This window comes from Podarcis melisellensis (assembly GCF_964234715.1).
Source record: "Podarcis melisellensis genome assembly, chromosome: 6".
Classification (NCBI taxonomy): domain Eukaryota; kingdom Metazoa; phylum Chordata; class Lepidosauria; order Squamata; family Lacertidae; genus Podarcis; species Podarcis melisellensis.
This window is the reverse complement of record NC_138538.1, coordinates 57,191,287-57,207,719: the sequence shown is the minus strand read 5'-3', so window position 1 is coordinate 57,207,719 and position 16,433 is coordinate 57,191,287. Positions and strand designations below refer to the sequence as shown.

At 39.5% G+C, this 16,433-nt stretch overlaps 1 protein-coding gene across 2 annotated transcripts in view; it reads left to right on the top strand.

Annotated features, from left to right (window-relative positions):
- Positions 1-16,433, top strand: part of USP24 (ubiquitin specific peptidase 24) — a 78,459-nt gene that overhangs the window by 2,738 nt on the left and 59,288 nt on the right. Inside the window, exons 1-6 of one of the 2 annotated variants that reach the window (XM_081915668.1) lie at positions 4,882-5,101; positions 8,590-8,755; positions 13,225-13,292; positions 13,943-14,086; positions 15,198-15,320; positions 16,107-16,142. In XM_081915668.1, coding sequence (XP_081771794.1) covers positions 13,260-13,292; positions 13,943-14,086; positions 15,198-15,320; positions 16,107-16,142 — 336 coding nt within the window. In that variant the 5' untranslated portion in view covers positions 4,882-5,101; positions 8,590-8,755; positions 13,225-13,259. Of the gene's footprint in view, positions 1-4,881; positions 5,102-8,589; positions 8,756-13,224; positions 13,293-13,942; positions 14,087-15,197; positions 15,321-16,106; positions 16,143-16,433 lie in introns of those variants that run through there. The other variant, XM_081915667.1, reaches the window with a different exon arrangement.

The following is a 16,433-nucleotide window of genomic DNA, read 5'->3' as shown; positions in this document are numbered from 1 at the left end:
TCCCACCCCAAGACTCCAGAATGTATGAACCATTTTAACAGATAAATAAAAAGTTAAAATCAAATTTGAAAAGCTGGTTTTTGTTGTGAAGAAAGAGACAGATGCCTGGCGTTGAGAACTCTGGCTGGGAGCTCTTTTGCCAGGCTTGGCTGTGTACGAACTCCTTCTTTTCCTTGCTCCGAGTTCTCCTAAATTACATGCTGACAACTGAATCACGACTGAAAAGGTAAACAAACATAGGAATACATGAGCATATTCTTGTAGTAAGTTTGGAATTTTAATTATGTTGGGAACCAACGCAGAAGTCTTGTTTTGATTCTTAAGCATTTACTATTCTTCGCAGTTGTCATTACTGTAGTGCCACTTCAGTGATTAGTGCCGTATAACCACCAAATACTTACCTACTCAGTTTTTGGTGTGCCATGTAAGAGCCAAACTATCTATCTATTTATTTATTTCAAAATGTTTATATACTGCTTGAGTGTAATGAAACCTCAAAGCAGTTTACAAAAAAAAAACCACCTACGTAGGACATTTGTGACTGGATTAGCCAACATTTTGATTCTTTAAAAGCTGTCACAGGAATCACACAATTAGATCTGATCAGTAGTGCTGAGGAAAAGAAGAGACTTTCCTTCCTGTGTCAATTTCTGTTCTGTTTGACTCTCTTGGGAAAATACAGATATCTAAATATTTGGTCCTAACAGAGATAAGCTGCCTTTGCAGTTTCCTGTACCTGGTTTTGTTCAGCAGCAATGCAGTGCCAATACTAATAATCTAAAGTAACACATTGGCCAAAAAATAACGGGACTATTCTTTTTCGCAAAGAGTCCACTACTTGTACTTCTGCACTGTACACCTGTTCATCACAGATGAGCTGCTATAACATTCATATTCAGAGTACCATTCCCATCCAACCCATCTTGGGTGAGTAGCAAAACACTTCACCATAACGTGTGTTCCACTATAATCATGTTCTTTATTTTTGTGTGTGTTCACACGTGTACAGTTGCTGTGGCAAACTATGCTTATGCATAGCTTCATATATTTAAGAGCATTGCATCATTCACTAAACATTCTGAATCATTTTATGAATGTTTAATCCTTGTCAATAAACTAATAATTTAAGATATCACTTCTGCACTCTAAACACACGATATTTTTTTTATCCGTGAGACAGAAAGTTGCTATCTTAATTTTAAGATGAAGGGACTTGAGTATTTTAACCAGAGTTGGGCGAGCTTCTCTTCCCCCACTCCTGTGGCTTACATTGGCCTAAAGGTTAGAGCTGGGGGGCTGCTTCAGAGGACTACTCTTAGGGTAACTGGGATGGGAAGGTAACAGAAGCTTACCATACAGGTGGCTCTGGGAACAAGAGGGTCTCTTTATGGGAGCAACTGTAGTAGGGCAGTCTTTCAGGGCAAGTTGTAAAATGGAAAGTCCTTTCTGGCTTGTTTTTTAATCTGGGCTGGGGAAGAGTTTGGGAGCTTCTAATGGTCACCTCTCCTTCCAGTTATAGTGCGATGTACTGCTAGAATTTAGTGGTCTGTGTTCACGTTGCATAGCTTAGTACTACATCCTGAAGTGCAACAAGTTAACTTAGAAAGTTTGGACAGCTATTGTATAGAATAAATATATACCCCACAGATTCAGATGTTATATTTTCAAAAACGGGTATATTCAGTTATGTGGTACCTTCTCTGAAGGTAAAGGTCTGACCACAGCGTATCAAATTTCAGAGCTCTAACTCATTGGGAAACACCAAAACAATTTTCATATTCCTATCAGGCCAAGCACCTGATACATAGTGGTCTGACACATGTTTGCCAAGTGCAAATTTTTACTTGTGCACAGCTCTTAAGAATGTTTCTTTTTTATGGTTTCGCTTTTACCTACGTAGTTGCTCCTCTGTTTTCCTGTATTGTATATTATTACTCAGATTTCTTAACTTGCCCTTCAAGTTGCAACAGTTTAAAAATACAGTATTAAAAACAGTTGAAGCAGATTACAGTCAAGAGTAGGATGAGTTCTAGTTGTATATATATTAATTGTTTTGTCTTTTGGTTATAAATCAAGTGGGGGAGCTGAAGCCTGAAAAATAGTGTAAAAGCTTAAGTATACAGTAGTTTCTTCACATTCTCCATAGATATTTCATTATCACTTTTGTGCCAACTTCATAGCTTTCTGAAATTACGGGTTGCAGTTATGTCAAGTGATAGCATTGATTTCATTGTTTAACTTTGTCATGCCTATGTTCTGTTGATTTTTAAAGGAGGAGTTCTTAAAATCTTAGATATGGAAGGACTGTGCCACCAACATGTTAACCCTTTTGTGTAAATTATAAAATACAGCCATATGCATTTTGTGTATAACACGTCTCAGGATTAAAGCATTTTTCTATGTGGTGTTCTTGGGTTCCTGGTTCTGCAAAACTGGAATCTCAATATGTTTTCAGCACTTTTATTTCTTGAATAAAAAATATTTATGGACATTGTCTTTTTAACCTTCTCCACAGCTGTTATAGTCTTTAGTATATTTCTTACTGTTAACTTCCACCTTTAAAGGGTTTCCAAATCCCATGTGAAATATTTTTCTGTTTACTGAAGCAACCTCCAGGCGAAGATTAACACTTGATGTGATCTAAATGTTTATCATTGGTGGAAGTGGGAGGCCATTTATGCATGGAACAAACAGCAGCTCAGCTGGGCAGGAAGTGTCTTTCAGATAATGTTCAGTAGAGACATTTTCTGGTCATCTTCCCAGTCAGAAGTTCTATTCAATGACAGCTGCTTAATAAGGAAGTGAAATGCTGGAGGAAAATGAGGCCAGTGTTAGAAGTTAATTCTACCAAACACATTTTGAATGTTTCTGGATAAGAACAGGAGTCTCTTATAAGAAAAGGCCTGGGAGGATCCTAATCTTTTATAGGTTTTATTTGAAAGCAACTTACTTATACAAAAAAGCTTGTCTGGGATAGCGGAGGCAGAGGTCTGACAGTTTATAACAGATCCTCATTTGGTGTCAACTCTTTTTCACATGTTTTTTGCATGTATTGTTTGCTTTCCTTTGCTTAATATAAAAAAACTGTCTAGATGAACTTTTCAAATTCAGTGTTAACTGACACATATAAAAGGGAGCTATAAAATTGTAACTAAGTAGAGCTATACGCTCTGAGTTATTGTGTGAATCATTCGATGCACCTGTGTTTCAAATCATTTTTCCTATGGCTGTCAAGTATGGAATAAAATGTCCTGTCTATGGCAGCATCCTGACAGAAGGACAGGGGGAAGCATTCCTATTACCATGCCATGGACAATTATCCTTGTTTCACTATGAATGTATTTAGCTGGTATTATAGGATTTAAATTCTTAATCTGTTATCTTTGTGAATGTACAATCTTGGGCACCCCAAAGGAAAAGACAGTGGTGATTAGCACTTTTCCCTTGGGAATGGGAAAAAGAAGTAATGCTAGAGAGAGCTGTTAAAGTACCCATAACTTATATAATCCTGCAGTAATATAGATGAACTAAAATAAATAGGCAACTTGTGGTTTAATGTTTGATGAAAACTGTGCTATAGAAAATGAATCACACTGTTGTGTTTTCCTAGGCTTCCATTAAAGAGCTATACCTGCATTTGCATTAAGAAATGCAGGCAACAATAATTCATTCTATAGAGGAAAGCATAACTTGCAGGGCTGAGCTACATCCAAATATCCCTCAAATTTCACACTTCGTTTGTGCAGAATTGGAATACAGTGGTACCTCTGGTTATGAACCTAATTCGTTCCGGAGGTCCGTTCTGAAACCATTCTTAACATGAGGCACCACTTTAGCTAATAGAGCCTCCTGCAGCCGCCACACCGCCAGCGCGCGATTTCTGTTCTCATCCTGGGGCAAAGTTCTTAACCTGAGGTACTACTTCCGGGTTAGCGGAGTCTGTAACCCAAAGTGTTTGTAACCCAAGGTACCACTGTATCACTTGCATGTACATGCTTGCCACTTTGCTGACCAGGTTACTTACACGATTTTCTTCTAGGATAGTGGGATGTTATTTTGCAGTTGCTGTAATCGTCCACACACTGGCCTCTTCCAGGCTAGGCTGCTGTAATGCTTTTTATGTAGAGCAACATTTGAAGGCAGCTCAGAAGTTTCAATTGGTACAGAATCCAGCCGCCAGGTTGCTTGGAGAGCAAAGAAGTCTGTGTGTATATAACACCCATTCTGCTTCAGTTACTTTCGTTGCCTGTTTCTTCTAAGCTCAGTTCAAACTGCTGCTGAGTTTAACATTTAAAGCCTTTGATGGTTTTGGAATAGGTTGTTTGAAGAACTGCCCATGCTCTTATGAGTGAACTCTAGGTGCAAGATAATCCTTGGGGACTCTGTTATCTGGCCTACCATAAAGAACAATCAAGTTTGCAGATACCAGGGATGGGGCTTTTGGGATTGAGATGGGACACCACATCTCTGAAAGTCTTTCCTCCAAGAAATGTGTTTGAACCCTCCACTTGAGTATTTTATGTGGGCCCTGAAAAGTTTATTTTGTTCTGTCAGGCCTTTTGTGATCCTGTTGCTGGGTTTTTGTGCTATTTTTTCAGTAATTATGATGTCGTTTTATTGTGCTAAAAAAACTCACCTTGGGAGGGCACACCTTGAAAGGTGACTTATAAATGATTCAGATAAATAAACGATGTGTAGTTTAGTGCTCTGTGATTTTGCTGTCATGTGTAGCATTGTTTGGTATGCTAGTTTTGCAAATAATGTGGTGATGCCGTGCACAGCCTCGCAGTAGCTCAGTGTTGACTGAATAACATATCTGATGTTGTTTCTGGCTCTCTTTGCAACGATGGATAGTGTGGAGTCTGCTGTTCTGCTCTTAGCATCAACCTCTGACCCTGTACTTCTGCTACTTGCTCTACAGTCTAACATCAGGAGGTTCTTCTGCAAAGCCTCAGAGGTTTATGCACTGTGTTGGAGGTCGTGGGTAGTGGCTCTATCAAAGATTGGCTGTATCTTGTTTTAGCCTAGTTAAGTAGATTGAGTTTGGGACATAAATGGGGATATATGAAGGGATTGTAATCTGTGTTGAAACTGCATTAGGGTAAGACCAAGATTGAGCACTTCTGAGCTTGTGCGGTCTTTTTTCCTCTTGAAGGGAATATCCCTTTGCAAATATTAAATGTTCTTTTTGTTATCATCAGGATGCCACTGTCACCACACACACAAAAATAATTCCTCCCTTCATATATTCCATAACCCACAGTATATGTATTGCATCACTTAGCCCAATAATAGCATCATTTCATGAAATGAAATTTCTAGCCTTTACTCAATTGAAATGATGGTTTTTATTTTGTCTCTTCTCCTGTGCACATCATTGAGCCAGACTAAGGGGCAGACAACTGCTAGGGAATTTCCTAAAGGGTCTACAAAAACATCAGAATATATGAACCTATGGATGGCATTATGGTTCAAGAACATCACTTCCCCTTTCTATATATAGTGTAGGACCTCTATAGTCTAGAAGGGGTTCAGGGGGTGTCATTTTTATAGAATTTCCCTTAATAGTCAAAGAACCCCCTGTGTTTTAGGTTAATTGATAGAGGCATTGCCATACCACGAGCCCAGATGCTCTCACGGAAACCCAGATGAAAGCTTGATCAATATGAGCAAGCGTCACTTGATCACTATGGGAATCAGCTGAACCATCATACTTAGGATACATAATTGTGTATTTGCAAGTGCATGTTCTGAGAGTATAAATGTTGAGAGATTATGTAGCATGTGGTATCACAAGATAAAAATATCTAAGAGTTTTCCTTGCTTTTCTAGCTGTTATCTTGAATAAAAGGGCTATTTTCGTGTGATGCACTTTGGGGCGGGGAATCCTAAATAGTGACTGTTCAGAAAAACAATTTTGAAGTTTTGACAGATAGCATAATGAAAATTTGACCCAGTGTGTGGATATTGTAATGCTGAAAAGGGTTTAATAAGAGGAGGGGTGTGAGGGAAGGTTCCAACATTTGCTTAGAAAAAAATGTGAAGAAGGGGGAACATGATAGAGATGCATTCATGCTGCAGGGAAAGTGGGTAGGGTGTTTTCCTCAGAATATCAGAGCCCATGGCTGTCCAATGAAGCTGGGTAACAGAAAATTCAAGACGGGCAAAGGGAAGTATATCTTTACGTAGCACACTGTTAAATTAGCGATGGCCACTTATGAACTTCTCCTGAATTTCCCATAGACCTCTAGCTGACCACTGAGAAAATGCAGCAGGGCTCTTCTTACATTCTTACTGCAATGCTCACCGTTCTCAAATGCTGTTCTATAACCACAATGTTGTTTTCTATATTTCAATCCATTGAAAAGATAGTATTTAATATCCGTGCTTTCAGTTTGTTGTTGCTTTCCTAGATAATAGTTTCCTGTTCCACAGCACTTAATGTTCATTCTCAGATAGGAAGCATTATTTTATGAATGTGCAGTTGTTTTTAATACAGAGAGAGTGCTTGTTAGACCAGGAAATGAAAGCAATAAATGAGACAGTGGAGTGGTAGTGGAAAAACAACCTGTGACTACTAGTTCACAAGTTTTGAACCTTGTCCAAGTACATACAATGATCGAAAATAGCCTGCTCACTGACTAGCCAGTGTGCAGTGAGTCATGGTTTTGGTCTTTTTGTGGTAGCTATGTGTGTCCATGAGAGTTTTATTGTTAGATCCATGCTTGGCATCAATTTGCATCCTGTTGGCACTTTTAAAAAAGGTTAAATCTCAAGCTGAACAATGGTCAGCGCTTACTACCCAGTCTTGTACATGGTGAAGGATTTCATAGGCTCCACTGCTTTGAGCAGCATTGAATGCCTTTAGACCTAGGGTGTTCAAGCTATTTGTTCGCAATAATAATAATAAAGTTAAAGCCTCTCTTCATTAATTGTAACAAATGATTTGAATTGTTAGGCCTGCTAGATGGAAGTAGGTAAATTTAAGTGGTGTTTGGGGAATGGGGAGAGAGCAGGGATTTATAAAATGAAATGTGGGTTATGTGCTTTCTGTTTGTAGAAATGGCTCCATAGGAAATGAAACTGATGAGAAAGTGGCATAAATGACCTTATTTGCTTTACTATAAATAAGTTGAATAAATGTGCTGTCCACACGGGCAACATTAGTTGGGAGGTGGGTCAGATACCATCTTGCTCTTTGTTTGCTTTTATTTCCCCCTTATGGGAATCCACCTCAGCCTTGTAGATCTGTACCTATGGATTTCAGAATCTTTTGCTGAAAATGTGAAAAATAATTAGAAAGTAACTATAGCAGAATGGTTTATAAACTAGATAAGGCACTCCTACGGTAACCTAAAGAAAAAATAGATACCTGTAAAGATTCTAAACTAAACTTTGTTTTGAGATTAGGGTGTTCTCTGTTTCCTTGTTCACTGCAGTAGTGATGATTTGGTTATTTAGATATAAAGGAGAAGATAAGTTCAAGGCCAAATAGATCAATATTGATTTGTTTGATATGATTGTCATATCCCTATGTAGATGCAGATGTGATAGCTGTAAGCCTTTCAGTGTGGAAAGAGCTCTTCACAAAGTTGTAGGTCTAGCTGCTCTTCAGCATGGTGATGGTCTTTTTCATGCTTTTCTTTCTTACCTCAGAAGTGGTGCACTTACTTCTTGTATGCATTATGATCTTGGACAGGTGAGTAGTCCAGTAAAGGCAGAAAAGAGAGGCACAGTCAGTGTACACATCCACTGTAATGCAGAACTATGGTAGCTGTATATTCTTACATATCTTCCTGCCACAAAGCAGAGGTTGGTACCAAGGTAAAACTATTAGTGATTGCTCATTATAATGGCTGTATAGTTATTGTCTCCTGTGTGATTGGCAGTATGCCTCTGAATACCAGTTGCTTTGGGTCATAAACCGGAAAATGCTCTTGTGCTCATGTTCTGCTTGGGGGTTTCCATAGGTATCTGATGGGGCACTGTAGGGGCAGAATGTTGGCATAGATTGGCTTGCGCTCTTATATTATTAGAAGAAGCTGCATTTTTGTTGCATAGTGGGGAAGCAGAACCTTACTAGAGTGGCCGGCTTGTGGGTCTGGTATGATCAGATCTGTGGATGGGCAATTAATACTTCATTGTTAGCATGTTGGATCAATTATGTGATTATCAGAAGTTGTATTTTATATCTTTTAAATAATTAGGTGATTTCTTTTTGGTTTGAAAATGATTGGAATAATGTCCTTCAATCCTTTCCAGACTTTTGATTCAGTAATCTAGGAAAACTTTTAAGTCAATGATGGTAGTTCATCTGTCTCACCACTGTGCATATATATGTCACAGTGCTAGATTCTGCATTAATCCTCCCTACTTTTTCTGGCACTTCCTTATTTTTCTGCTGGGTGAAGAAATGGTGGGAAAAGAGGACAGCAAATAGGCTTTGTTTTCTGAGTTAAGAAGTAGAATTTCTGTTGCACAGGGGTTGTTTTGTAGTTGGAATGTCAGGTTTTCTGGTATGGGTCTGCTACAATCCCTTTTTATAACAGCCAGTAACTAGAACAACTAACTGTGGCTTCTTTTCAACAGAAAAATGACGAAAATGGGAACTGCTCTGGAGAAGGTATCGAGTTTCCTACAACAAATCTTTATGAACTGGAGAGCAGAGTATTAACAGATCACTGGTCCATTCCATATAAGCGGGAAGAATCTCTTGGCAAGTGTTTAATTGCATCCACTTATCTTGCAAGGCTGGGTAAGTTGCAACCTTTTTTTTAAAGTAGCATTATAGAAATGTTGACTTTTATATTAATAATGATGACTTGACAGTAAAAACTTGTCTACTCAAATAGCTTTTGGCTTCACCTTTTTTCCACGTTGCATGTTGGTAACAGGTGTTTAATTAACAAAATCTTTTCTTGTTGGAAGTAGTATGACTCTCTTGGCTTCAGTAGAGTGCTGTGCATTTTTAGGTTGATGCTTTCACCTTTTAATCGAATGTTTCAGAATCACTTTTGAATTATAGGTGATCTTTAGAACATGTGAAGACAGGCACAACTATATCCCTTCTTAAATATTATTTTGTTTGGTGGTTAACAAACTATTGAATAGGCTGGTATGCTCAAATATTGGGGTAAAAATGAAATTTTATTTTCTAAACTTGCTTAAACATATTGCCAAGAGCAGGGCTCTTCAGTCAATTATAGAAAATGAGCTGCTAATTTAAAAAGGCTAGTAGTAATGCTTTTTGATATGGAAATGCTTGTAGTATAATTGCAGTATAATTACATGGCAGAAACACTAGTCTGCAACATTTCAGTGGAACTTTTGCACACTTGGAAGAGTGTATGCATGTGATGCTAAAGGTCATTATTTGGTGTTAGTTAAGTTGTGGTGGGGGTGTGGAAAGAGATTGGTCTTTTCTCATTATGAAAAAAAATCACAAAGTCTTCTGAAAACCAGTTTCTCAAACTGTGGAATACCCAGCAATTAAAAAAGGTAAAGGACCCCTGACAGTTAAGTCCAGTCGTGAACGACCCTGGGGTTGTGGCACTCATCTTGCTTCACTGGCCAAGGGAGCCGACGTTTGTCCACAGACAGTTTTTCTGGGTCATCTGGCCAGCATGACTAAACCACTTCTGGTGAAACCAGAGCAGCACACAGAAACGCCGTTTACCTTCCCGCCTGAACAGTACCTACTTGCACTTTGATGTGCTTTCGAACTGCTAGGTTGGCAGGAGCTGGGACCGAGCAACGGGAGCTCACCCCGTCGCGGGGATTCGAACCGCCAGCTTTCTAATCGGCAAGTCCTAGGCTCAGTGGTTTAGACCACAGCGCCACTTGCGTCCCGTAACCTCTTCTTGAAGGGAACCGTGTCCAGCAATTATTTTCTAGTTATTTCTGCTTGGCACATAGAAAGGGAACTTGGAAAGGTATTTGCAAAGGGAGGCACAAAAATGGTTCCAGTGGCATCACTGATAACTGTGCCTTAGATCTGTATGTGTGTGCACACCTTCTTTTTCCTCATTTCAGGAATCTAAATCCTTACTAGGGCCTTTATTTTATTGGAGCTTCCAAACTCGTAGAGCCCCTGCCTCGTAATTTAAGTCTCCAATGAACTCTTGGGAATCTCTTTGCTTAGCTGGTGTGGAGGATCTAATTGACTACACTTCTGGGGTGGTATGCAACAAATTAGATTGCACAACAGAACCTCTCTGCCTGTGTGCCCCTTAAATGTGTTCTGAGGATAGCCTGAACCCTCTGGATCAGATTTGGGGAGATAGCATGGGGAGACAAGTTCCCTTGAAAAGAAGAAATCTTTGTGTCAGGAGAACTTCTTATTTGGATTTCACCCCTGAGCTTTTGATGATGCTAAAAGTTAAAGGGGGGGTGAGGAAGCAGCATGTCATCTCTACATAAGGGAAGGGGCAAATGTTATGGGTAGAGTATGTGCTTTGCATGCAAAAGACCCCAAAATCAATATCTGGCATCTTTCAGGTAATCTGAGGAAAGACTCCTGTAACCCTGTAGAACCACTGCCAGACAATGTAGACATTACTGAGCTTAGAATGTTGGTGCATATGGTCAGACACAGGCAACAAAAGCTGAGAAAACTTGTTTTATTGGTGACAGAGGATAACCTAGCTTTTTGCCTTTTTGTGTGTGTGGTGCACAGTTGGGGGTGATTCAGCTGTATAGAATGAGCCAGTGACTATATAAGCTATCTCCGCACACTAAACTGAACATGTTTGGAGACTGCCTGCAAGCACTTAAGGGTGAATGGAAGGCTCACTCAGATTCCTTTTATTGCATCACAGGAGTGTAAAGGTGTTGCGCCTTCTTTGTAGAAGTGGAAGTGAAGAGGGAGAGAATAAAGTGAACCTTGTATGATGAGAAATGCATGTTATCCAGCCTTACAGAGTGTGCCAAGAGCAGTGGGGCCCTGCTGAGGTTCAGACCTGTATAGGACTGGAGTTGTGTGCCCTAGATTTTCCCCTTCCCACTGATCACATAGATTCTTAATGAAATGTGCCTTAGTTAAGGGATAAGGGAAATTAACTGTTCGTGAACTCAGAGGCACTTTCCTTTATTATTAAATCAGAGCAAATGCAAATTGTTGGGATAAAAAAAATATTTCATCTGAAATGGGGCCTCAGAAAGAGGAATACATTGAGGAGGGTACAAGTGGACAGGTTAAGAATTACTGTCTTACAGATATGGGAGCAATCAGCTGTCTGCATTGATTTACAACAGGGTCCCTAGCTTTCCTGGGCCCCTGGGCATATTTGGCATTTTCAAAAGGTGTTGTGAAGAACACCACAAAATTGCTGCTGTGGAGCGGGCAGGGCAGAGAAGGCTGCAGGTCATAACACGACTGCTGTGAGTGTCATGCCTAGTCACAATTTTTGGAAAGTATGTCTCTAACCCCCAACCCCACCCTGCGACTTGCTTACATTGTATGTCTCCTGGGAAGGAGGTAGGCAGGCCTGGAGGAAGAAAAAACAAGTAAAGGCGCACAAACCCCAGAGTCAAATGCAGACACCGGTGGCCAGGAAAGTATGGGAAATAAACAAACAAAAAAATGTAGATGACCAGAGAGGAAAAGGTTGGGAAGGGGAGAGTGATAAATACAAACTGCTTCAGAGAGGAAAGAAGTTGAAACAAGAATTTAAAAATAAAAATACAGAACCGCCACCCCCCGAGAGAAGGACAAAACCTACACACAGTGTTCTGTTCCTTCCTTTCTCTCCCTTGCTAGGTCCCTCTTTTCTTAGCTCCCTCTTACTTCTTTTTTACAAAACACTTTTTCTCCTGGTCACTCTGTGTTCTCCTTGGATAGTGATTTCAGGCTAGAAAACAAAAGAGTTTGAAGAGGAAGTGGGAATGGCACTCCTCCCACTTCCCCTCTCAGCTTTCTTTTCCAAGCAGAAATCACTCTCTTCTTACTTCTGAAGGGGCAGGGAGTGAAGTCATAGCATGGTATGGGGTATGGGGAGTACAGAGGCTTTCACTGACATTGAGAGAGGCTTTCACAGGTGCTATTGCACACAAAAACCACATTGAGGACGCTGGCATTACAGCCAAAGCCTTATAAATAAATACATTCTATGCATGCCTGCACATATTGGCTCTTCTGATTTTACATGCTGTGGAAAAGCACCAAGTCACAGGATATGCATTGGGCCTCCATTTGAAAGGAAGTTCTTATAGATGCTGGTTGAATGTGTAATCTTTTGTTTACAGTGCAGATGTGTACCTCGGTCTAGTGCAGCCCTGTAAACATAAGCAGTCTGCATTTGCACCCTTCAGGTTTACAGCATGTGCTTTGTGCAATGATGCTTACTCAGGATGATAAGTGATGCTGCAAGACCTGTGCTTCAGGGAACTATTTAAGTTGTCTGTGCATAATCAGTATCATCATGAAATTATAGCTAAATTGCAGCTGTTCAGCACGAAGCATTGCCTGCTTACTTCTGCCGCAGATGGTGTGTGGCACATCTGATGTGCTCAGAAATGTCTGTATCCTTTCCCAAGGGTTTGACAGTAAACACCATTAAAGAAACAAAATAGTTCCTAGGTTGGGGATTGAGTCTTCTGCTCTTGAGTATGATCTCTCCCCCTTCCCCGTTTTTCATCTTGATGCTTCAGATGAAGTGAAGAGCATTTATGTCACTGATAACTGCATACACTCCAGCTGGAAGCATCTGCATCCACAGAGAAAACAGAGCAATGCTTAGCTTTTATTACCATTGCTGTAATGTTCTAGTGTGCCAGCCAGCAAACTCTGCCTGGGATCCATAGAGCTGTTCTGTCTCATGTGAACTACCCTCATAGAATTTCTGACTCCAGTGCCATGTCATAAACTACTTTTGAAAGTCCCACAGTTGAATAAGAAAACATCTAAAGTCTCCTTTGTTCATAGTATTCTGGATCCTGGCCTTTGTGAGCAATACCTTGCCCCTTTTAAGCACAAAAATATGGAGCTTTAGAAAGCATTGTTGCTTCTGTGTTGACTTTTAGAAATCTGCACTGTTTTATTTCATTCATTTCTCCTTATTAAAACTATAACTTCTTTGAGTTTCTTCATTATTAAAATAATTGGTATGCAGTAGTGGTGTTTGTGTGAACCAACAAAAATCTTGTTTGGGTAGCCCTGTGAGCTTCAGTCCGTAGCTTACAAAACTTTGCAGGATCCTAACCTCCTTTTTTCCTCTGTTAAATAAGGGCTTTCGGATTCTGATGAAAACTGCAGGAGGTTTATGGACAGATGTATGCCTGAAGCATTTAAAAAGGTAGGTGTAAGAGAAAATTACAGTGGATTCTATCTAGTGCTGTAGATAGGAGAGTAGGCGGTATATAACTCATAAAGTGGCAGCTTGCTACATTCTGATACTGTAGCAAGTAAGGAGGAAGAAGGCAAGTTACAATAATGGACATGGTTGACAAATACTATTGTGCTATTGCACTTCAAATTTGCAGATTTGAGAGCTGCATTTGATTTTTCTTTTGCATGTTGCAGTAATTTTGTGGTGTTCTACAAAATAGGTCATTTTTTATTGGGACAGCAAATGGGGACAGGAGAACGGGGCTATTGAGAAAAGTTTGTAGGAATAAGGACAGGACTTTGTTTGGGGTTTTTTAAAGTGGATTAGTGAGGTTATGCCAAGTGAAGATGTTCTCCTAGCGACCTCTGGTCTTGGAATGTATTGAAGATATTGTGTTCTCTAAATATTCTATGCCTAAAAATGGAATCTTCTTAAAACTGGGATGGGGAGCTAAGGTAGATGCCGGCTGTTATTTCCAGGATTAAAATCTGCCTTCAGAAGTTGTTTGTTGCTAAATAGATAGCTCCAAAAGCATTTCAAGGCTAGCAAAAAGGTACTCTTTTCCCCCCCTTGTAGATCCATGTCAGCATTTTAACACATACTGTGCTCCTTTGCAGCTGTTGACATCGAGCGCTGTTCATAAATGGGGTACCGAAATCCATGAGGGAATCTACAACATGTTGATGCTACTAGTAGATCTGGCTGCAGAGAGGATAAAGCAAGATCCTATCCCTGTTGGTCTTCTCGCTGTACTCACAATGGTATTGCAGTTACCTGATCTCAAGGCTATTCAGCATGAAAATCTTACAACTGAACATCTGTTCATCCTAAACGCATGGCTTATTAAAATGTAAAATCTAGAAAAGACATTTCTTGGTTATATTTGCATACTCAATACATTCCGCCAAATCATTATTAAGGAAGCTTTTAACTATGACTTAGTGTGATGTTTGAATTGACAAGACATATTGAATTGACAAGACATACTGAATTGACAAGACATCACCCATTGAACCAGAATAAGAAACCTAGTTTGAAGTGGTTTTTTGAACCATGGCTTGTACTATTCTGGTTTGCCATGTCTGAACTGACAAACCATAGTTATGGCTGTTGTGTCATTTTCCAAGAACTGCTCCAAACCTTGGCTTTCCTGTATATTTGGAAATTCAAACCACTTAGGTTCTAAACTATAGAGAATGTAATTAATTACTTAGCAAGATGTATGTTCATACTTCGCTTTGACACTTGGTATTCCACTGTCTGCAATGACTTTAAACTTGTCAATTTACTGTTTTTAAGAAATGTGAAGAGGGAGTGACCATATCTCAGTGGTAGAGCACATAGTCTGCAATCTCAAGATCCCAGGTTCAATTTCTGGCATCTTCAGTTAGAAAGTTCAGATGGTAGGCAATGGGAAAGATCTCCCTCTGTCTGGAACCCTGAAGAGCTGGTGCTTGTCAGAATAGACCATACTAGAGCGGATGAGCAAACATTCTAACCTAGTATAGGGCTGCTTTTTGAGGTTTCACTCACAATATTTCACTTTTCATTTTAAAAGCCAAAGTTAAGCATCCGTGTTAATATATACTTGAACAAAATCCGAAGCAATGCATTTCGCCAGTCTAGGCTCCAATAGCCACCCAGTGTTTTGTCAAAGAAAATTGGTTTTGAGATACTAAAACCATGTCTTCTATTTCTTCACTCTGAAGTTCTGGTCCTGCTTCTGCAAAAGTGTATGTACTTCTTGGTGTTCAAACACTTTTGTTTCCTAGGAAGGAAAACCTGATGAAAAGCCACTTGATCCAAATGTGTTTTACATTGGGAAATTGCTAATCCTATATGTCTGCTTTCTTGTCACACCTTTCACTGTAGGCTCTTAATCCTGATAATGAGTACCATTTCAAGAACCGAATGAAAGTATGCCAAAGGAACTGGGCAGAAGTATTTGGAGAGGGCAATATGTATGCTGTCTCACCCATATCTACTTTCCAGAAGGTAAATGTGTACACTTCAGGTCTCTTACTGGAAGTCAGACAGAATTTAAGTTGTGTTTTAGTGCAGTATGTGTGTCACTTGAAATAAACATTGCCATTCCCTCCCCACCCCCTTTCCCATATCTAACAATTTATCAATCTGTCTCATTGACAGTAGCCTTTGGTGTGCTATTATTTCTGCTACTTTGACTATAATAAGGGTTTAATTACCACTCCAACCACAGTGCTCTCTTCTAGGTCTTAGTGGTGACCGCACTGTAGCTGTGGTTTAGACTGTCGTATGGGTGTGATAATTTCCAGTCCTTTTAGATCTGAATAGTGGCTAAGGAAGTGATATAAGGAAGTGATATATGGATAAATAAAAATTCGGTCATGAGACTTTTTAGACACCTTTGCAGCATTGAGCTTATTGGTGCCAAAATATTGCTTCTAATTTCATTCCTTAAAAAATAAAAAACCCTTCTACTCCATTATGGATTATAAATATAACTGATTCTGTGTCACCAACTCCATATCCTAATCTTGCCATAGAATCATAGATCATAATATATTATAATGGGTTAGGCAATGTTTGGGAAGTGGATAGTGCTAACCATCTCATCGAGAAATGTTATGTGCCTTATCTGAGCAGTTGTCGGCAGGCAGTGCATGTGTTGTATTTGCAGTGACCAGTCATGCATGAAGTAATCTAGAGCTCTAAATGAAACACACAATTAAAACACCATTATTTTACAAAGTATCCTTGTGGGGGAAATGCTACTAATTTGTTAACATCTCTATTGGCTAGGAACCACATGGATGGCTAGTGGACTTAGTGAATAGGGTAAGTAAATGATAAAGCATTATTTATTCTGAACCATCTGCACATATAGGGCACTATAAAGACTCTCATTAAACAAAAATAAAACCAGTTCCTGGGGTGGGGTGGGGGACGAAAAGAGGATGAGAAGAATGACTGTGAAGCAATACAGTTAAAAATATTTAAGCTGAGATTAAGTTGGAAATAAGGGTGAAAGTGTTGGTCAAAAGACATACGGGGAAAATAAGATACATTTGAGGAAGGATCTGAAGTGGAAGAGTTAGCACCATGTCTATATTCAGGGAGATCACAAAA